Source organism: Cebidichthys violaceus, unplaced genomic scaffold (genome assembly GCF_023349555.1).
Source record: "Cebidichthys violaceus isolate CVI_PGR_0920_01 unplaced genomic scaffold, fCebVio1.0.p SCAF_6, whole genome shotgun sequence".
NCBI lineage: Eukaryota > Metazoa > Chordata > Actinopteri > Perciformes > Stichaeidae > Cebidichthys > Cebidichthys violaceus.
This window is the reverse complement of record NW_027176816.1, coordinates 8843331-8865535: the sequence shown is the minus strand read 5'-3', so window position 1 is coordinate 8865535 and position 22205 is coordinate 8843331. Positions and strand designations below refer to the sequence as shown.

Below are 22205 nucleotides of genomic sequence, written 5' to 3'. Positions count from 1 at the left end.
TGATGTAAAAAGCCCCCAAATTATTTGATCTTTAAGCTCGTCAAGACTATTTGCATGGCTTGTAGCTGTTATCAGCTTATCTCACAAAACCCCCTGTTCTCTTTAGTTTTTTTAGGCTCAATGTATGTCCTCTTCCTCCTCCTGCTGTCACTTTGTCGTCCAAAGGTTAAAGCACCCCAATGGCTCAGGTTGTACTCAGGGATGCGCTAATGTTGTTTTTTTTATTTTCTCTTCTCCACAGGCTGCAATCCGAAAAGAGCTCAACGAGTTCAAAAGCACTGAGATGGAAGTGCACGCCTCAAGCAAACACCTTACGAGGTCAGTATGTGAATCGCCGCTTGTAGTGTGTGTTCGGTAATGTATGCATGTTCTATTCTGGGCTGCGACGGTCTAAATTTAGCTCTCCTTGCTCATCCAGAGAGCACAAAAGGGACTAAAGACGGATGGGAGTGCTTGTAAACGGGGGTAGGGGAGGTTGTCCTCTGGAGAGCTCGTACTGCCAGGCAGAGAACAATGATAAAATGCCACGGTGTCCTTGGCTGAGCTTGTTTGGAAAAAGCAGGGGTCCTTGTTGTGTGTTGTGACAGTGACCGAGAGGGAGGACTGGATGATAGTATGGGTACAGCCCCGCAGCACATAATGACTGTGCTAAAAATAGCCCCACAAAACTGATTATAGCTGCAATAATTGCCGTGTGCGATGACGAAGGCACCCTCTGCTCTCATGTTTTTGTACTTTTACCCTTACAAGTGGTTTCTCTGCATGTTTGTCTCTCCAGGTTCCACCGGCCATGAAAGTGGGGCGTTTCTTCTGTGAAGAAATGCTGAGCTTTGAATTTTTCTGAAGCGGAGCAGCGGCAGACAGTTCAATGAGCCTGGGGTCTTCAGCGTGTCTTTAGGATTCTTCCAGCACCCTTGACTATCATATCACCCGTATGAGGGCACGGGTGTGAGAGAGCAGCGAATGGAAATGTTTGCGGCAGTGTGTCCTGGAGACTACTGAATGTCGCCACATGGAAGAGGACTCTGGTGGCCTCTCTGACTCTCAGGCTGAGAGTGGAGGGAGAAAAAAAAATTATGTCATTCAGTCAGTGTTGTTTTTTTTGTACTATTTCATGGACTCTTTTGACAAGGCAGTGTCGTTGGAAGAAGTTGTGCATGTGACCAGCTTCACCTTTTCTTAACTGATGAATAATGTGTCACTTGGACTGTGTAAAGACTGTGCAGTCTCTGGGAGGTGGTATCAGGAATGAATTTTGTACAACTGTACATACAGTATGTCAATCTGAATGGGACGTCAATGTCTTCACTGAAAAGAGAAATACCTTTGTAAGCACTACTTGTCTTCAAAATACAAGGTCTTTTTTAAGAATGGCTTATCTCTTTTGTAAACACTTTTATTTTCAATGAAGAATCAGGTTGAAGACTCATTTAAAAACAATCGATAGATTTAACAATTTCATTGTTTAATGAATTGGCAATTTTCAGTACTTTACTAATCCACATGAATAAATCAGGAATTTGTATTAAAAATGTCACAGAGCCGAACAGCTTATTACACAAACATACTTTCAAAGAACACTCAAAATGAATCATAAATTCCATCAAATAATAAATATCAGAATAACATGACATTTTCTAATAAAAACAGAGGAACAACACAGCCACTTCAGAATAAACCAACACATCCACGTACAATTAAAGCAGAACCTGGAACAATCAGTACTAAAGGCAAACACTTTAAAATGAAACCAGCACAGTGGAAGTACACAGTGCAGTGTACATCATGCGGTGAAATACACAACCTTGTTTATAGTGTAGGACTTTGTTGGCTCCATCAGGGGAAAAACAAAGCATGCAGGCCTCTCTTCACACTCTGGAGCTCCCCCTCTTGCTACAGAAAGCACACAAGCACAAAGAAACATTCAGAAAAGACGTCTCATTAAAATGATCTGAGTCATAAATTCTCTCAAGACTGCATGTTCTGTACAGGCTCCCGAATGAGTGAAGGACACAAAACGAAAGCCAGCCTAATTGTTCTGGTCTAATCTATGCTGAAGCATCACCTGTGTCGTGTCTACTCACCATCTCGCTGAGGAGTCTGTCCTGAACTGACTTCATGTCATTTCGTATCATGCACATCTGAGGACAGCAGGCAGAGCAGCAGGGATTTAGGGGTGGTAACGTAGAATATGACACAGTCGGGACAAATGGGACGAGTTGACACACGGGACAATGAGATAAGCAAAATGTTATTAATGCAACTCAGGGAAAAATCTTTGAACAGACAAGCTGACAGGCAGAGGCAACAAAAAAAATAATAGATGAGCTATGAATAAAAATTCAAAGTTCAAAGCCACCTGAGCTTAGGGTTTACCCAGCAAATTAGAAGCTAACACTTGGGCAACACAGTGAAGCACATATTAGATTAGTTTCAGTCTGAGGGTCACACCTGGGAGGTGAATATCCTCTCCTCATACTCCACACTGTGACACACGTTACTCTGCAGGGTGTTCTTCAAGGCCTCGTGTCTGGAAGGACAGCAACGGACAGTCACACAACCAAATGAGGGAGAGACAAAGAAGGTGGGAAAACACAAAAGCTCAAGGTAAAATAAAAATGTCGATATATTATGGTTAAATGGGAAACACTTCAAGCTGATTGCTTGCATTAGGTTACATCGTCGCTTGTTCTGTGAGTTTGATTGAAGTCTGTTTTACGACACTTTACAGCCCACTGGTTGGGTACATCACTGGTTGTTAGTTCGGCCTACTTTTGCTCCAGTTTAATTTAGTTTTTGGCAAAATTGCATGACGTATGTTGTACGACGACTTCGAGCCGATTGCCTGCATTCATTGCCGCTTGTTTTGAAGTTTGTATGAAGTGTGTTTTACGACACTGTACTGAGTGCACCTTTCTAGTTAAAGCATGGCAAGATGAGATGCATGTTGATGAATCTGGATGCTCTATTTTAAGACAAATAACAAATGGCACTTTTCAGTCCGGGAAGCAGTGCCTGGCTGGAGAATGGTAGGGAAAAGCTAGCTAAATATCAGTGAACGTTGCTTATGCTGGAGATATATGCGTCTTGCATACACATGACACTGCCTCGCGTATGCTGCCTCCGTTTGGAGTGTTGGTTGTATACATAGTCAGAAATAAATGCAACACGTACACAACGCATAATTCAAAAGAAAGTATATCTCCTTCTTAAGTCATAAGAAGAAACACTGGTCACAAAAATAGCTTAGGGTGCATATCTAGTGCATGATGATAAGCTTGAGGAAGAACTTATTGTCCAGGCTTTTCAATTCACGTTCCACCGAATAGTCAAGTGTTATTCAACCTTTTACAGAGTATTTCGGGTTAAGCCTGTGGAAACAGCATCGATCAGAGTGTGGCAGGAATCACCGCATCAAAATAATATGGCTCTTTCAGTGCTCACACACACAGACACACAGACACACACACACACACACACACACACACACACACACACACACACACACACACACACACACACACACACAAACAAAGGTGTAAATTTCACCTCACGGTTCCCTGCTGCTGGTAGGAATGGAAAGCCACGGCCTGCTTTTTCCAGTTCATCTGTGAGAGAACAGAGACCAAACACTGATCAACAACTGGTCAAATCAACATCAAAAAGGCATTATATTTAGTGGCATCCTCATTTAACAGAATACCTTATGTGGACAGTGTTTCCCATGCGATCTTTTGAGACTCTGGTGGGGGGACCTTGGACTCTCTAGGTGGATACAGGGGCATGCTCCCCCAGGAGAATATTCTGTGCATTTTAAAGTTAAATGCATCAATCTGGTGCACTTTGAGAACAAATTTAGAAGGCTGGATCAATTAAGAACTTTGTGCTCTTGTAAACAATTGTATGCTCTTGTTCTAGCAGTGGTGGAATGTCACCAAGTACATTTAGGCTACTCAAGTAATGAACTTAAGTACAAGTTTGAGGTATTTGAATATAATCCAATGATAAAGGCCTACCGTAGTAAATATATTATTTGAAGTTACATTGTATACTCATACTGCATAATGAATATACCTTTTTCTTTTACTACTTTAAGTACATTTCAATGGAAATACCGTTGTACTTTTACTTAAGTGACATTTTGAAGGCAGGACTTTTACTTGTAAAAGTATTTTTACACAGCACTCTAGTCAATTTAATCAAAAAACACATTGGCTGTATAATTATGATTAATTAGGACACGGCAAAAAATTTCACAATTACGAGGCATGGTAAACGTGACGGGTCTGTGATTCAAGGAGGGCCTGATGGGTTGCTGACATTAGCACAGATCGTGCACTGCGGACAGTCCGCCATGTTGAAGAGTCACCCCAGAAACGGGGCTCCGTCACTCCCTGTAAGGGCAGAGGTGCAGCGAGTACTGAGTTCATGGCCCCAGGAAGCGGTGAAGTCCCGGTGAGGGGTGCAGTAAAGCTGACATGGCCAAAGCCACGAGTCATTTTTACTTTCCAAGCCAAACTACAGCCGGTTGCTGCACATGACTGAGGAGGAAATGTGTCTGGTGAGGAGTGTAAAAATACTTCTGCTTCATTAAGAAACTGTGGCCACCAGACTTTATGTAATTAATGGGAAACACTTGGATATTTTGGTTGATAATATTACTTGAGTGAGTGAGTGAGTGAGTGTGTGAGAGTAAGAGTGTGTGTGTGTGAATGAGTGAGTCAAACTGAGTGACATACAGTCAGGTCTTTTTCCATGCTTTTGAGCACAGCGTCATCCTGCTCCAGTTTGTGGATCTCTTCCAAGAGGATGTTCTGAACCTGTTCAAGCCTCTGAGTCCTGTACAGAGAAGGAAGTGAAGTGGAAATCTAAAATACCAGGCAGACAAAAAAAAAAAAAAAAGACTTGGAGCCTGTAAAACAAAAAAGTACTTACGTACCAACAAAGTACACTTAGAACCACTTTGGGAAATAAATACTTGGTATACCTGCTGACTGTATAGTTTTCTCCAAGGACCACATTGGTGGGCAACCAACCATCATACTCTGGCTTAAATAAATACGGGCAGCCATCGAATTCAAAGGCCTCATCCACATTTTTGAAGAGATCCAAATATTCAGCCATGACATTGAAACTCTTTTAGATATCACCAAGCTACGCTTTCTTTACTCAAACACAACAAACCCTGCCTGGCACTCGCGATACTCGCGTTTCCACCGTTGTCTTCCAGCAGCACATCACCTCGTGAGATTTCAGAAAGTGGTTTCTCCTTGAGCGAGACTCTTTCCGTAATGTTGTCAGACACATTTAATAACAATCAGAGCCTGTCAGTGGCATAAACAAGCACTTTAATGGACGTAAATGATGGTGCCAGCTGGCCCCTTGTAATTCCGGAAGTGGCTGCCATCTACAGCGCACTCGCTCAACACTGGACCAATTTAAGAAAATGTTGTCCCCAATGGTCAGTTAAGGAAAATGTGGTCACGGTTAAATAATACCAGTTACCTGTTAAGCTATATGTTGATGTTAATAAGAAACATAAAATGTGCATTTACATTTTGTAATGTATTAGCCAATATGACCAGTGGATGGAAATGTTAGCTTTACAACACTATCTACACATTAACTGACCTGTATTTGGCAACTTGCATGTTGAGGGAGGAGACGTGTTGTTGGACGGTCTTCAAGGACTGCTTGTTGTAAACTTTCACCATATTATAACGGCTCTGAATACAAACCCATTTAATAGATAATGGTTCAGTTAGGCCATTATTTAAACAACATTTAAGTGGCTCAGTGTTATCAAAATAGAAGTGACAAGAGATACAAAGTGCTCAAGAAAAATCAGTCTTTTGAATTTCCGTCAGAAAAAGGGGAACTACATAATGCAGAATGTCAGTAATGCAATTACTACTGCTCTTCTCTTTGCTATTTAAATGTGTCATTGTATGTGTGTGTCCTACCTGGAACTTCTTCTGCAGCTCAGAGCTGAATTTCTTGCACAGGTTACTCGGGTTTACAGCAATTTTTGGCAACTCGAAATCGTCATCCGTGTCCATGTCTCCATCCACCACTTCAGCCTCCCAGTGACTGGAGCTCATGGTGTGGGAGGAAGACATCAGCCGGCTCATCTCACCATCAGCAGACACCTCAGCGACTGAGGATGACAGAAATACCCACTGATCTGTTAGAGAAGACGACACCTCAAAGAAATCTTATTTATGTTATACAGTTTGTAAATAGTGTTTTTCCCCCCAAACTAAAAAAAGATTGCAATTATTATTTGGGCAATTCTAAATAAGAAATATTTTGTGGTTGGTATACAGTTGTATATAATTAAATATATAAAGAATTTATCGCACAAGCAACTATAACATTTATTCTAAGACAACTTATCCTTTGTACTTTTTTGGCATTTCTAACTGTGAAGGCCAGACAACAGCCCAAGAATAGGATTCTAATCACCAGACACTGACTGTGATGTATAGTCGGGGAGAACAGGGGAAAAGGGTACCTGTGCCATTAGTTGTCTTATTCTTGATATTGTGATATTCTTCTCTTATTCGTTCCTTAACTTTGAAAGTTATATCCTTTGGCCTGCTTTCCTCGTCATCTAAACTACTTTGCTCTCCCCAGTTCTGGGCTTGACCACGAGGTCTGCTTGCTGAAACAATGAGGAGATGTGTATCATCTCACGTAGAAGTCACTGCCAATATTAGAGGCAAATCAATGAAAAATTGTCATGCCTTAGTATTGAACACTCTCTATTGTGCTAATTGCGTAGCATATAGAATGTAAATGATGAGTTGATAAGTAACTTATCACTAACATTCCTCAAGGGCTCAAATTTAACATAATTAAAGTATCATAAAAATAGATCAAACCAGCGAAAACAGTATTGTTGGGGTTTGAAATGATGGCACAGACTCATGTTCAAATGTGAGATTAGTGCACACGTTTTCAGTTTCACATGTGTATTCCTTTGCAAGGGAGGCACTGATTTCTTGATAGCTATTATTCTACCATAACATTTGGAAATGTTATTCCAAACTGAATCGACAGCTAATTAACAGTTAACTGCTAAGTAATATGTCTTACAGGACTTGAACAACTTCCTCGGTTTCAGCCGAGGAGAGCGCTGTCCTCTCATCTTGCTTTTCCTCCTCTTTTCCTTTTCATCTTCCTCAGAATTACTGGACGAGGAGATGTGGCGCTTGCGACTGGGTCCTGTAACAAGAACCAACAGTTATAATACATTACTCAGATACGACCGTTTAATACAGGGGTGTTCCTCTAAAGCAGATCAGTGATTGGACCGTGGAGCTCCATTTGAGAGAATTCCTATTTCACTAGATTACACTAATGTAAAAGGGACATAGCTTTGAGGATAGACTGTATAGCAAGTGGAAAGTCCATTGTACACCTGTCAACGACCTAGTTGAACACAAAAGGCCTTTTACCTGAGATATGAAGCTGTTCAGACTTTCGGTCTCGGTCTGAAGATGGTGTTTTCTATCAGGATGGGCAGTAATGCATTAGTCATTTGTTTGATTGGTTACAGCTTTTTAAAAATCACAATAAGTCATTGATTATTAGTGGTCTTTCAGTGCACTCATCCGTCCGTCCTCTATCCATCCAATTATAATCAATTAATCATAAAACATAAAGTGTGTTAAAGCCCTACCTCTTTTTTACGAGACACAGGAAGAGCAGCAGCGGGACTGTCCTTAACTCCACTAGTGAGTACTGATGACTGAGTGGATGAAACCCAAGATACTGAAGACACTTTACTGAAGCTGTAATGGCTGCCATGGTTGACAGTGACTTCAAGGAACGGAGACTGAGGAGGAGAGAGCATGGACGGCTTGTCCAGTTCCAGAAGGGTGGATGTCAACAGGTGCCGGGCGGACAGAGAAAAAGGAGACTGAGGGGCTGAGGGCAGACGCTGCTCGTTTGGATATATCTGGAAACAAATAAAAGGAATTGAGAGGGCCAGAAAGTGATGAGAAAATGATGAACAAAATAAATATGGCCACTCATTTAATGATTAACTAATCACCATGTCTGTAATAAATTAAGCACAGTTAAATGAGAAGAACATTTTTAAGAATGTGTGAAGAGGCACAGATGAAGTGCTGCAGCGCTATTATCTGCCCTGCCTTGAGTTAAATAGGTCATTTCAATCATTCCACTTAATCATTCAGATCATCATGTGCAATTCCAACGTTTACTACTTAATGACGTTGCATATTTATCTCGGACAGTTGAATCTCTCAAATGGACACTTCAGACTCACGGTTACAATATCGTACTGTTAGCAGTGGAGGGTTTGGCAGTTTGAGATTCAATGTAACCAAACTGCTTAAAGAGAGAATCTCAAAGCTCAAAAATGTTTACGGAGGGAAGTGTTACTCCTTTACTTTCACTGCACACATTTTCTCAGCTGGCCTGGGAATTTCAGCCATAAACCGTTACCGTTTAAGAAGGCAGTCACATAATAATTCACACCTCCATCCACGTCACTCTGGTGATTCTTACGTGATTGTTGTGTGATGTCAATGATGCATGACCTTACATGCCATGTAGTGTAAAGGTGTGTGAATCGCTTGAAGATGTAAAATACCAGTGAACTCCACACCAGTCATTAAAACTGATGAAGACTGAGGTTTGTATTCTACTATCTTTCAAATAATCACATCCAGCTGTGATTGCCTCCTACAATGACTACCACGGATTAATACAACATATTCTCGGCCACACTGCCCAGAAGCTGTATACATATATTTTTTAGGTAAAATGTACAGTATCATGTGGTATTATGCTACATTAAAAATGTGATTGTAACCTTTGACAAAGAAATCCATATATGGCAATGACACCTGCATAAGGTGTCAGAGAAGTGCTGTTTTACCTCTGCTGCACTAGGTGCAGGGGTTTGACCGATGGGGGTCAGTGAAGGGAGAGAGGGTACAGACTGGTTGGATTGAGCCTTCGATGAGCTGCGCTTCTTTTCTGCACTGTGGAAAGAGGAAGGCCAGAAGTGTCCTTTACTGCTGACCGCAGAGCGAGGTTTGGGTAGCAGCAGGATAGGTGAGGGGGTGTCCTCGCAGAGTGGGTCGGGGGAGGCAGGGAGTGGGGATCCCCGCGGGGTGAGGAGAGGGGAGCAGGTTGAACTCAAGGTTGGGGCTGACCTCTCAGCAGCTGTGAGGGTCCAAAATAAGCACAGATGTTCAGGCAGCTGCCCTCAGAAGTTGGACAGGGAGTAGAAGGTCAATATATACACGCTTTTCTAAATATCCATTTACAGTTAAGAGTTTGGAGAGTAATGGGGTCATTTATGTAACAGTTTCAAAACTCTCTGAATAAAAGGGAGTGAAAATGCATCCAGCAAAACAAACGTAGATAAATACACAATGTTTTATATTAAATAAAATATCTCAAGGCTGAAACTTAACAAAGTAACTGCTTTACATACAATAGGTGCAACAATTTGGTTTTAGGTGAAGAATAATATTTTGTATATATATATCCATCTAACAAATTCAAATTTTCATTCTCACCTTTAAAATAAAAGTGATAGTTTGTTCTTCTTTGACAGCAGGGCCCTATTATAAAAGCCACATGAGGACTTGACTGAGATGAAGTCAGTCACCCCATAGGTCATTTCTAAAGACAGATGTTTTTATTTACTCTTGAGCTAATTAAATAAATATGGTGTCACTACACTAAGTGAAAACCAAAGATAATGTTGCTATGCAATCGTTTCAAACCATTTGAACCCCTATGAGACATGTAATAGACATTAAGTGATGTCAAAATAAATGAGTGTTATGTAATTGTTGGTGATTGGCTTTTCAGTCTTACATCTCATCATCTCGATCAAAGGAGGGGACGGACTGAAGACGGTCTGGCGGCCGGCAGTCCAAGAATCCTTCAATCCGCTCATTTGTTGTCGGGCAGGGACAACATTTTTCTTATTTAACTTCCAAGTTTCTGGAAGAACATTCTCAGGCCTCTGCTGCTGAAAAGCAAAGTGTTTCTGTTATCAACAAGCATGAGGACAAACTGGTACCACAATGTAAAAGTTCACGTTCAAGACCATGGCTCTTTCCCAGCTTTATAGCAAAAAAATAGTAATAATAGTAGGAATAATTGAAATTCAGTATTCTGTATCTAGATATGTACATTTTTACTCAAACAGCTTGTGGGATGTTTATAATATTTCTACCAGTCATTAATAAATGTCATAACAATTTGCATTGACCAGCACTTTTGCTCTGCATTATTTTAAAACTACATACTGTATATCAGTTGTCCAATATGATGAGGATTTTGTCCTCAATTCACACAACCTGGTACTTTTGAAAAGGTAAGATGCAATGACCCAAATGAAGGGCTGGGCTCCCACCTTTAGACCCACCCTTGGCTTTTTCAGATCCGACTGGTTGTTGCTGTCCGATCTCCTGTATGCACCTGTGGTTCGCTCAGAGGGTTTTTTTTCTCTCCTCCTTACCTCCGGAACCTCTAAACAGGTCTTTTCAGTCTTCCCCTGTTAGCCAATAAGGAATGAATTGTTTTCAATACAGCCATGATGTTAAAATGAGTTACATGTTCTACAGAGCTCAGTAAGGGCAGACTGATGTGTGGATGGGAAAAGTTACCCGTGGCTGAACAATTTGACTTCCATCCCTTGTTATTTTCAAGCTGGTGAGATTTTGTTTTGAAAACATAAGCTCTAATAACACTGAAGCTTGGAGAACAACTGTATCCACCTGGGGAGTTTAAAGTGAGCTCTGATGTAATTGTTTTTGTTATATTTTGATAAATGCTACCTTATATATGCCCACAAACTAGATTTGTTTCTCATTAAAAGGATGTAACATTATAAATATCAATACCAAAGTCTCATAAAATAAATTGCGAGCATGTGGTGATATGGATATGTTCAGATATAGTCAGAGTAACAGATGCTTTGTGGCATGCAGAAAATACAATCACCTGATCACAATAACATGAGCTATAATCTCAATGGCCGCTACCTTGGAAGTGGGTGGCTGCCCAAACATAGACTCCGAGTGGCTGCTGTGATGTGGAATCCTAGGTACCCCCCCAGATACTTTAACGACTTTAACCGCCTGGACATAAATAACAGCAGAAAGAGAAGCTTGTCTGATGAAGACAAACCTAGTCTCTTCGCCGTGTGCTTACACAATTAGAACAATAACTAAGACTTATTTGTCTTTTAAAAGAGGATAAACAATGATCATACTTTTAAAAAGAGAAAGTAACGTGAGATAAAGGGCAGTATTTTGCCTTGGAAACAGCAGGATTCTCTGACTCTGATAGGCTGTCATCAGTGTCTGGCTCCACGTAGCTCTTGGTAGAGATGGCTGCAGCTCTCTGGGGCCTCCTGCCTGCTGCATGTGGTCTACTGGGTGCTGGTGCTGGCTTCACTGCCTTGTTTGGCTGCTCCACTCTCCCCTTCACATCAGGCCTCTTCTGAATAAACAATGACACACTGTGGCTGACTGGGATATTGCATCACAGACTTAAAGGACAGCATATACAGTATAATAAAAACAACAGTGCCTTACCTTGCTGACTTTGGTTTTGCCTTTTACAGGTTTTGGAAAGGCTGGGGGTAGATCTGGGGATTCAACTGTATTAAAAGAAAGACTATTCTTTATGGAAATATTGATGTCTTGAAATAATTGTATCCGCATCCATTATTAATGAGATGAATTCCCGATTGTGAGCAGTATGAATGTGTAGCTTTAATGGCCTACATGAAGTATGAGGAGACATTGCTCGAGGCTTGACAGGCGCCTGTCTGGAGTATTTGGTAACTTTAGGTTTGGGTTTCCTGCTTGATTCCCTCAGCCAGCTGACATCTGTCGTGCTATAGTCCGTGTCACTGAACAGATGCTTTTTCACATACCGCTTCTCCTGTAACACAGTAGGCAAAGTAGTGGAAGACAGGGAGATAGATAGAGACGCCTAGAACGAGATGGTTTATTGGCTAGCACATGATGTATTTCTATTTTGTGATTGCTGCATAACAATTGCTCCGATAGTGACTGTAAGCTATTATACCATTTGGAGAGTGGGTATTCCTACACTACACGAGCACACAAGCAGTAAGCATTCACACACGCATGTCTACAAAAATTGAGAGATAGATATACACACACAGTGTCTTCGAATACCTATAATAAAACACTATAGTAAAAAAATGTATACTTTTGCCACAGGTTGTCCTTTCTTGGTTGTGCTGGAGAGTGCTGGTGGGTCATGGATGCCACTGTCAAACAATATAGGGAATATGAAAATAGACTGTTTAAAAACAAAAGGTTACTGTTTCAGAGGTTGCATTTCCTGACTGTCAGACCTACCTGCTTGATATGGCAGAAGTGTTAGAGAACGTTTTGTTCTTTCCCTAAAGAGCAATAAAACAGACTTCAAACACTACAGTGGCATGTCAAGTACTCAGGTATAACACAACCAGGTGTTTAAATATAAAATAGGTAACATTAGTAAAGTTTACCTTAACACTCAAGGGTGCATCAATGTTGAATGCAAAAATATCTTTTCTGTACAACAGAAAACAAAAGCATTAATGACATCTAAAAGTACAATGACAGTCACTGAAATATCCAAATGTACACCAAATATTTTAACTGAACTGTAGTACCTCGTAGAGTTAGTTGTGGTTTTGCTGTGTGATTTCATTAAGCTTACAGCTCCTGATGCTTCTTTCTATAGCAGATTAAGATCATGTTTAGTTAAACAAGCAGGAGAACGTATAGTTAATCCTCCATATATGAAGTAATGATCACTTACTTTAGCACTTGATAACCAGCTCATATTGAAGATAGGCCTATTACAAAAACACAGTCAATAAGCGACATACTTATGTTAGCGATGACATTTGTTCATTAACATAATGTAGCCCTACAGTTATCAATCTGTGTACCTGTTGACAGGAGGAGGAATCCAGCTCTGAGGGATAACTTCAGCAGTATCTTTTGCTGTGGATTGGGTGTTAATCTCATAATGGCTCGAGATGAGCTTCACCAGGCTACCTGCAACCTCTGCATCTCTCTGAATAGAGACAGTAGGTATGAAAATCACAACATACAACACAAATAGCCATAGAATCGACTGCAAAGGCCCAAAAGCACTGAAAGCATCTTACGTGTGTTTGGAAGTAAAGATATTGTTTTAAATGGCCGTACATGCGTCACAAGTTTAAGCGGCAGGACAAACTGTTTTGACACTCCTATAACCGGTGTTTCAATTTCAGAGCGTCAAATGAGGACCCAGCAGCCTCAGTACCTATCATGAGAGCTAAAAGGAATTAAAAAGCTAAGAATTATTCCTAGATGACATTTTATTGTATTAATTAAAAAGAATACTCCCAATCTGTGTTTAGCCAGATTGTTCATGAAGAAAAGCTTCACTATGTAACACCACTGTACAACAAGTGGACTGAGTGTTTTGTAGTCCGAACAGCTCCAACAGTGATACGTCTTTCATCTAGTGGATGGTGTGACGTCAATTTCACATTATCTAGTTTAACTACTGTATATCATTATAATTAAATCGTATCTACTTCACAGTTTTGAACCAGAACCTTCATTATTTAGATCACGTTAAAAGATTAAGGGTATCTGTAAAATACAGAAATGTTGCCTAAATAGTGACTTTTTAACACTGCTGTTTCTGTGGTGTTGGCATTTTAAATCTGATGCTTGCAGCGCACCATAGCAGCTTAAAGAGATGCCTGTCAAATGAGGCTCGTCCATTATTGCTCTGTGTTTTTGGGCCTTAAGATGCTTAAAGCTTACAGAATTCATACCTTCTCTTTGTTTGATAGGACACTGTCAGTTTCAATCTTCACCTTGAGTGGTACTCTCTTCTGCCGAGCTTTGGTTGAGGAGGTCTTGGCTGGATCTTTGGTTACAGCAGCATCTGCCTCCAGTGACATCAGGCGTTTGCTCTTCCCTTTGGCAGGGTCATTGCTCTGGGTCTGCTGCTCTTTGGAAGTACAAAGTACTGAAGCACACTGAACCGCAGAGCTTCTGCCGTCAGAGTCCTCTCTGATATCAGGCAACTTTCTCTGGGGTGCCAATGGCTGCTGTGGTGCAGGATCTTGGTTCCTCTCACTGAAGACCTTCTGCAGACGCTGGGTCAGTTCGGTATGGAGTTGCTTTTGGTTGGTTGAGCTTAAGCCTGGATGTGACAATCTCTGTGCTGATGACGGGCACTCCTGCTGCTGTGCCAAACGAGGCTCTAAAGAGAATAAATAGTTTGAAAACCATATAAAAGTTTGAGGACACTAGTTTTTAAAAAAAGCTTGGTTTTATGTGTATTCCTAGCTTTTAATATCATGACATCTTAGAGATGGTTAAATTATTTCATGACTTCTTTGCCTACCAGGTCTCGGCAGATAATTGATTTTCTGTGTGGGCATCATTAGCATTTCAGAAACTGACATTTTGTTCCAGTTAAAAGTTCTGCAATTTGAACAAACAGATGTTAAGATTTACACTCAAACACATACTGTATATAAACACAAGATTTACACACAGTATGGATGTTCTTCACAGTGCTTACATGTTCCTTTCAGTTCTGGGTTGGGTGTCAGGCACAACACTAGACTCTGTAAGTAAAAAAGATCAGTGGTGGGTTCAAGAGTTTCTGAAGAATAACAATGCAGCTATATTTCCTGGCTAAGCTAAAGTCACTATAGCAATTACAGTACCCAGAGACGGTTCTTCTCCTTGTCCAGATAGAACCATATCTACTGCTTCTGCCAATGGTATGTTCTGTAGAAAAAGCAGAGACAACAAATGCAACGATATATATTTTAAACCAGAAGGTTAAATCCTAATAGTTAATACTAATAGTCACTGCTAAAATGATTCAAAGCAATATTGTTGTGTTCATAGTTCAATCACATCATACCCTCATTCATGTATACATGTATACAGTTCAGAACGATTGTGCAAAAGTAGACAACAGATACGAGCTCAACTTTATCCATAAACATATGAATTTGGTGATTATACCTTTTTGTGTTTGCCAACCTTATTCGTATTGGACTGTTTGGAAGCCATGCTCTGTAGAGATGTAGCACTCTAAGACAGACACCATGACATTAAATAAAATCACATTTTGAATACTGTAATGACACATTTTGGACTTGCTGAGCTCAAGTATTCAGTATATTTCCTACCTGCTCTGTCATGCCACCTGCTATTGTGCTGTTAGCTGTTGTGCCATTACTGCAGGTCTTAGCAGTTGTCCTTGGCTCTCCCAGGTAAAGTTCACCTTGCCTATCACATGAACGAACCATCTCCAGAGATGGCTTCCCTTTACCCTTGGCTGTAGTGTTTATAAGGGAAAAAAGAAGAAAAGAACAAAGTCATAATAAGATCTGAGTTGACAAACCTCTCTTTATTCATCTTAATGGACAATAACAAAGAAAGAGAGAATAAATAAATTAACTTAGTTTGATTTACTGTTAACTAACCACTTTATTTATTTCACTAGATGTGACCTATTAGGATCGATCCTAACTGTTTCCTCCCAACTACAAGGCATAGTTATAAAAAAACAACACTTGATGTCATAAATGGTGAACAAAATTTCACAGTACACTGCTTATCTGGCCTTGTAATAAGAAATTTACCACAAAATAGTTTAGTAAATAAAAATTAATTGTAAAATAAATGTTTGCATATTGTACTATGAACCCTAAATCATATATATATATATATATATATATATTAGTGCTATTAGTGCTATATATATATATATTAGTGCTGGGCAACGATTACAAATTTTAATCGCGATTAATCACATGATTTTCTGCGATTAATCGCATTGTTATGCGCAAAATTCAATAATGAATTCAAAAGTAGTGCATTGCGCACTTTTATTTTAAAAGCACTTTTTTTTTAAAACCGCGTTAATGTGCGATAAAATAATTGTCGGCGTTAATTAATGAATGCGTTAACGCGATAATAACGCGTTAACTTGCCCAGCCCAAATATATATATTTATATATATTTGTATAACTGTTTTGAGGGAATATTAAATTATTTCCCAAATTTCAAATGATGTGACAGCAATTCTAGACAATTTCAGGTGACACCAACCTGAGGACATAACAGCAGAGAGGGAACTGGCAGCATGCACACTTCCTCCTGCACTGTTGCTGATGAAGGTGGTGGACTCTGAAACCCTCATCCTGGTTGGGGTCACCATCTGGATGGAAAATCAGAATGTGTCTGTGAATTGTTTGTGTCCTCCGAGAATTGTCAATTTAAATGTAACACTAAAATGACAACTAAAACTAAAAGCTTTTTTAAAATTTGTAATCCCTTTCAAATGATGGTAATAGCACAGGATCACCAGAAGAATGGAACTATTGAAATTCTACATTAAATAGGGCCCAACGTCTTCAGTGTCAACAATTCCTTGGTTAGGAAAATATTGGCCAGCAAAAAGGCTTAAACCTGATACGGCTGGTTTCCTTGCCCTTTATGCCACCTACTGCCCTTTGCTGGTAAGACGCTGACTTACCAAAGACGCTGCAACTAAAAAGTGCACGTTTTGAGTGATATATTAAATCATAACTCTTTTTTAATGTAGCCATAACACAGAATGGTAAAGTTGTTACAAAGTACATTCATCACTTGACCACAAATGACCACTATTTGTTAACAAACTCTATTGAAGTCAATCAAAATTATAATAGTTTGACACTTTAATTTGAACGTCTTCCTTACAATCCTTAATTTTCTTTCTCCCAAACAATCCCATCATTTGTAGACATAAAACAGAGCTGTGTTATGTAATGTTACATTAAATCACTTCATACAAAATTGAGTAATACCTGGACAAACTATTGTGTCTGTGTTAACATATATTTAATGTACTTGGAGTAAGAAGAAACATTTTATATTTTAACAACTGAATTTGCATTAATTACTTCTGTAGCCACAACAATCCAGAAGACCTGGAGAGCCTGGTTATGTATGTTTATGAGCTTACTGAACTGTCATTGACAAAGTTGTGCATTGTTAATACACTTAAGTGTGTTTAACTGCCACATATTTGACTTAATATAGAGTACAACACTGTTTCACCTGCAGGATTGCAGGCCGGGCAGGAAAAAGGTAGGGGGCCGTATCTTTCTCACTTTCACCAAGGGACATCTGACTCTCTGGAACAACCTGCATGGAGAGTGGCATGCATTCATTGATCACATCATAGCTGCATATTGAGAACAGCATGATAACAGACCATTCTTTACCTGGGAGATGTTGTCTGTCATTATAATTCTAACTGTAGTCTTCACTACCGATGTGCCTGTCTTCCCTACAAAGCTCTGACAGGAAGAGACGCTTGTTAAAACAAACTGCCAAATTTATCATGAACACACTCTGTCTGGAGACTGACTAGAGCTAGAATGCTGTGATTATAAAAAGATACACTTTTCATGGGAATCCAAGTTCTTTTCAACATCATTATTGAATCTAGAACATTTCATAGTTGTGTACTTTGGTGCCACAGGAAGACAGAATCTTCTTATGAACATTTTGTGGTCGTTAAGAATGGAGTAAATAAGCCATGACCCACTTTGTTTTTGCACTGTCCATAAACACTGCGAGCAGCCTGCAGGATGTCCAGGGAGGAGCTGAAGTGGATGGTAAGACTCGATCCTTCTATCCCTCCCACAACTATTACCTCTGACAACAGAATCTGCAAGACTTTCCTCTTGCCCTCCTCTGGAAATAATAATAATAAAAATAAAAAAATCTATCAGATCAAAATCAAATTCCACCTATCTATCGATACATATAAACAATATATATATATATATATATATATATGTATATATATATATATATATATATATGTTATATATAACATATATATATTAAATATATATATGTTAAATATATATATTTAACATATATATGTTAAATATATATATTTAACATATATATGTTAAATATATATAATATATATTTATATATATATATTATTGCTTTTTTTCTTTATTATGTGCTTCTTTTTAGAAAGTTGTTGGTAACCAAAATACATTATTACCACTAATTACTACTTCTACCACGACTACTACTACTACTACTACTATTACTGGTTGACTGTTTGGGTGAACTTAGCAGCTAGAGGACTAAATACAAATGCAGCGGTCTCTCTGTTTTGGTTACCTGTAACAGTGTAGCTTTGGACTTCATTCTCATTGATACATATTGTTTCCCATTGGCCTTCCTACACCAAAAGGAAACCACTCCATGTTAAAAATCTGGCAGATATACATCTTCTTATGATGTAAATGTTGCACTTTTTAGACTTTGATTTTCACTTTCATGAAGGATTGTGAGGTACCTGTGACTCTCCATCAGACAAAGAAAAGTAAAAGGAGATGCTGTGGCTGTCAAGGTTAAAGTCAATCCAAAATTCTTCCAGCTTCTCATCAGCAGGCATCAGCAGCTGACAACAAAACCAAAATCCTTCCAACACAATCTACTTAAACTATTTTACCAATCTAACAAACAGTTAACTGTACCAAACAGAAAATGGGTTCTTGATAAATTCTATGGCATTACCTTGAATTGAAAGACAAAATCTGTATTTGTTACTTTGTTTTTTTACCATATAAATCCTGTTAATACTGACCTCATGCTTGTCCAGACAAACCTCCAAACAAGGATAGGAGTACACTCTATAGTGCAGAGAGGACATAGTGATTATGTGCACAGAACCACACAAATGTTTTTGTATGATAGCATGATACATCACTGGGTAAAAAGTCAGAACTATGACCAAAACAGTGCTAGATTTAAGGGTGTGAGATGACAGTTCAATTTAAATATTCCTAACTCTAAAGGCCCCTCAGGTTACCCAGACCATAACGGCAGTCAAATTAATCTTTTTTAGTGAGGAAGGTTCCTAACTGAGTGAAATGACCTGAAAGTATCCAAGTGGCAGCCATGATAAGAGCTGAACTAATTCTGCTCTAAATGCTCAGTAAAGGTGCTTCACTGCTTTATCTCCTAGGAACACTGGACCATCCTTTACAAAAGTAAGATAATGCCACTCCTCAATTCATTGCGGCAACAACATTCAAAGTGACGCACGACTTGGCTGTCAAGAACATCTGCTGTCGCTCTTTAAATTGTAAATAGAAAGCATCCTTCTTAGGGTGTGTGATTCTATTTTGGACAGGAATCCTTAATTGAATGGTATAGCATTGAGTTTGTCACTGTACTCATTTTCTAAAAATAAAAAAAAGATCTGCCATTGCATCGTTTAAGTGCAGTTGGATTGCAGTTGTTTTTTCCTGAGTCCTTATGAATCGTCTTACACATCTTTCCTTGACATCATGACATTTTCCATCAAAGTCAAGGAAAAGTGGTTAGGAAAAGACATAAGGACGTAATATTTTTAACTATTCGACTGCATTGTTATTGTTTACCTTCTCCTGTCTCCCTGCATTCCATTCACCAAGTTCAGAAACTTGCGACAATCCTGAAATCACACACACTTATATTAAATTATGTGTAGCTGAGCTCCTGTTGTAGCGTTAATACATTACCATTGTAGTGCAAAAGAATATAAATGTAAATGAAAGCCAATGGTGATGCACTTTGATAAAATCACATGTTTTTACCGTCTCAAACTCAGAATCACGGATCTTGACGAGGGCACTGGCCACGTGCTCCATGCTGAACCATCGATCGGCCAGTGCCTTCCTCTGGTCGGGAGTTGCCATTCTGCACAATGCCTCCATCAGGGCTGTCTGCAAGTCGTAATCTGATGCAAACAAAGTGTGGTTGTACATTTTTGTGTCCATGTTCTGGGTGAAGTGAGATGGAACTACTCAAAAAAGATACTTACCACCACCCTTCATTATTTGACCAGCCAACTTCATCCTATTGACATGTAATGAACAGACAAAAGTTCAAGAATGTGTAGTTACAAAAGTGAATAACAATGATACTTACTATGAGGAAACTACCATGACATACATGATATCTGAGGCCTCCTGTGATGATAGGATCTTCCTCTCTTTCTTAAGCTCCACAGGGATTTTGTCCAGAATTAAGTTAACTTTACGAATTGCCTGTCAGGACATTGTTTGCAAATCAATTCATGAACAAACACATGATTTACAGTTTGTAATACTACTCCAAAAAAGGAGTTATCAAAACCATTTCAAACCTCTTTTTGGATCAGGATGTAGATTCTGGGGTCTACTGCCAATTGACCAACGGGATACAGAAAGGACTCTGTGATTTTGCATGTTCCTGCAAAAAAACAACAACGATGTTGCGACTTACAATTCAGTATCTATCTACACACTGTAGATGAAGCTACGAGAGCAATTTTGGGGTTTAGTGTCTTGCTCAAGGACACATTGACATGAAACTAGTAGAGCAGGAGCCGGGAATCTAACCACCGACCCTCTGATTGAAAGGCGGCCCTGCTCTCCACTTAGCCATATACCATGATTCATCACGAAAGTTGACGTGGTCCTAAGAAGCTCATCCAATATGATACATTTGTATTATCTTCAACCAGAATCTATTTCCACACATACAGTAACTGTGTTGGATAACTAAAGAAGTTGTTAAACATTTAGCAATTCAAGTTTCAATATACTCCACTTGGGTCCTGAAAAGGGCTAACTGAAGATGAAACACGTATATTGAGGACAAATAAGGTAAAGAAAATGTACAAGCATACCCTCTTTGCATGCTTCATGAACCACCTGTAACAAGGAGATAAGAAATAACTTTACATTATGGACACCAACAATGTTGTATTATAAAAGGTGTGTTTTACTGTTAGACATCAGCTCACCATTAAGGCATCAAAGAAGTCCTCAGACAGGTTGAACAAGGTTTCATCCCACTGGGGGCCACACTGGATCCACAGCCGCCTGCATTTCCCAAACCACTGCACCATGTGCACAAAACCTGGTTTAATAAACAACTGACTAACTCACACACTGTGTGCCTGTGTGTATTCGATGTATACTTATCTTTTTCAGCAGGCCTTGAGCTATTAATCCTGACAGCCCTTGAACACCACCAGGTAGTTTCAGGTGTTTCCCACACTTGTAAAGGACAACAAGACCCAAACTGGCTGACTTGGAATCTTTTTGATCCAAACTCTACATAAACAGTAAAGATATGGTTTAATTAAACCCACACAACAGAGCAACGTGGCATATCAGCTGTAGTTGGGATACATCTTACCCTGCTAACAAGTTTATCCAATTTGGTGAGAAACTGTAAGGAACATTTTATGGGGGGCCCTTCATATATCTTCCTTTGCAAGAATACATCCAGTGCGTGGACATCTCCACTCTTTAACACTTCATCAATGACTTTCTCCAACTGCACATGAAAAGAGTTCATCAAAGTTAACTGTTCACTTCTACAACAACACATATTTAAGTAACGCTACGTTAAGTGACAGGAATGGTAACTTATGCTTTTTTAAAGATTTGCATTCTCACCTGAGTGTCGTGCCTCGGAGCCATTTGTCCTTTTGAGAAACGGCTTTATTTCCGCTTGGCCTCAGCTGTCTTCAAAAACACTGTAAAGGTTAATTTGCAAACAACCTGCCATTTAACGTTACTTGCGCGCGAACTTTGTACGTTAACCGACTTTGAACGTTAACCATTGACAAACTAACCATATCATATTAATCTGTCAAAACGATTTACGAAACGTGAACCTACATTAGTTAACGTTGCTATATGTGGCTAACTAACTGTAATCATTGTACACACAGGTTGAAATAAGCTGACATTAAACTACGTTCATGTTACCGCTAGCTAACTGACATATGGCTCCGTTATTGGCTTCACCACTCCGTGGTTTAACGATAACGTACCTGCTGCGAAAGCTAGCTAATGTAACCTTTCCTCTCAACGTTCAGCAGGCAATTAATAACGAAAATCATTGATTTTATTTTTACAACGTAACTTACCGCGAAGTCAAATGTTGCCTAGAAACATGACTTGATAACTATTTTACACGGCTCAGCTCGAAACGCGCGAAGCAGTTTACTTCGTTACGCATGCGCACTACACGTCGCTAGAGTCGAGCGCAAGAGAAACGTTTTCCTTCAGCTCTTTCTGCCAGAAAGAGTTTATT

At 39.5% G+C, this 22205-nt stretch overlaps 2 protein-coding genes across 12 annotated transcripts in view; one reads left to right on the top strand and one right to left on the bottom strand.

Annotated features, from left to right (window-relative positions):
* The window catches only part of phactr3a (phosphatase and actin regulator 3a), a 33921-nt gene extending 32548 nt beyond the window's left edge, over positions 1 to 1373 (top strand). For all 3 annotated transcript variants that reach the window (XM_068733306.1, XM_068733305.1, XM_068733304.1), the window contains exons 11-12: positions 242 to 318; positions 779 to 1373. In XM_068733306.1, the coding sequence (XP_068589407.1) occupies positions 242 to 318; positions 779 to 794 (93 nt within the window). In that variant the 3' untranslated portion in view covers positions 795 to 1373. The remainder of the gene's footprint in view (positions 1 to 241; positions 319 to 778) is intronic.
* Positions 1374 to 1405: 32 nt separating this feature from the next.
* Positions 1406 to 22105, bottom strand: sycp2 (synaptonemal complex protein 2). Of its 9 annotated transcripts, none has more exons than XM_068733294.1 (46): positions 22039 to 22105; positions 21563 to 21642; positions 21300 to 21440; positions 21083 to 21214; positions 20902 to 21006; positions 20785 to 20809; positions 20260 to 20345; positions 20067 to 20161; positions 19936 to 19970; positions 19709 to 19851; positions 19514 to 19566; positions 18715 to 18760; positions 18424 to 18528; positions 18246 to 18306; positions 17650 to 17798; positions 17324 to 17398; positions 17157 to 17243; positions 16164 to 16272; positions 15239 to 15387; positions 15072 to 15140; positions 14765 to 14828; positions 14617 to 14662; positions 14437 to 14516; positions 13859 to 14292; positions 12974 to 13101; positions 12841 to 12877; positions 12692 to 12756; positions 12545 to 12590; positions 12393 to 12436; positions 12241 to 12301; positions 11787 to 11946; positions 11595 to 11659; positions 11314 to 11499; positions 10409 to 10549; positions 9865 to 10021; positions 8912 to 9201; positions 7685 to 7963; positions 7461 to 7512; positions 7099 to 7227; positions 5964 to 6157; positions 5632 to 5726; positions 4740 to 4839; positions 3550 to 3608; positions 2452 to 2530; positions 2085 to 2141; positions 1406 to 1893 (listed from the first exon to the last, which is right to left on the bottom strand). In XM_068733294.1, exons 2-46 carry the CDS (start codon positions 21584 to 21586, stop codon positions 1837 to 1839), a joined length of 4794 nt encoding a protein of 1597 aa, XP_068589395.1. In that variant the 5' UTR covers positions 21587 to 21642; positions 22039 to 22105; the 3' UTR covers positions 1406 to 1836. The 9 variants fall into 9 exon arrangements, with proteins under 9 accessions (XP_068589395.1, XP_068589398.1, XP_068589400.1 ...); XM_068733297.1 differs by having other exon boundaries at positions 9865 to 10018; XM_068733299.1 differs by having other exon boundaries at positions 9865 to 10018; positions 10421 to 10549.
* Between the last annotated feature and the right edge of the window lie 100 nt (positions 22106 to 22205).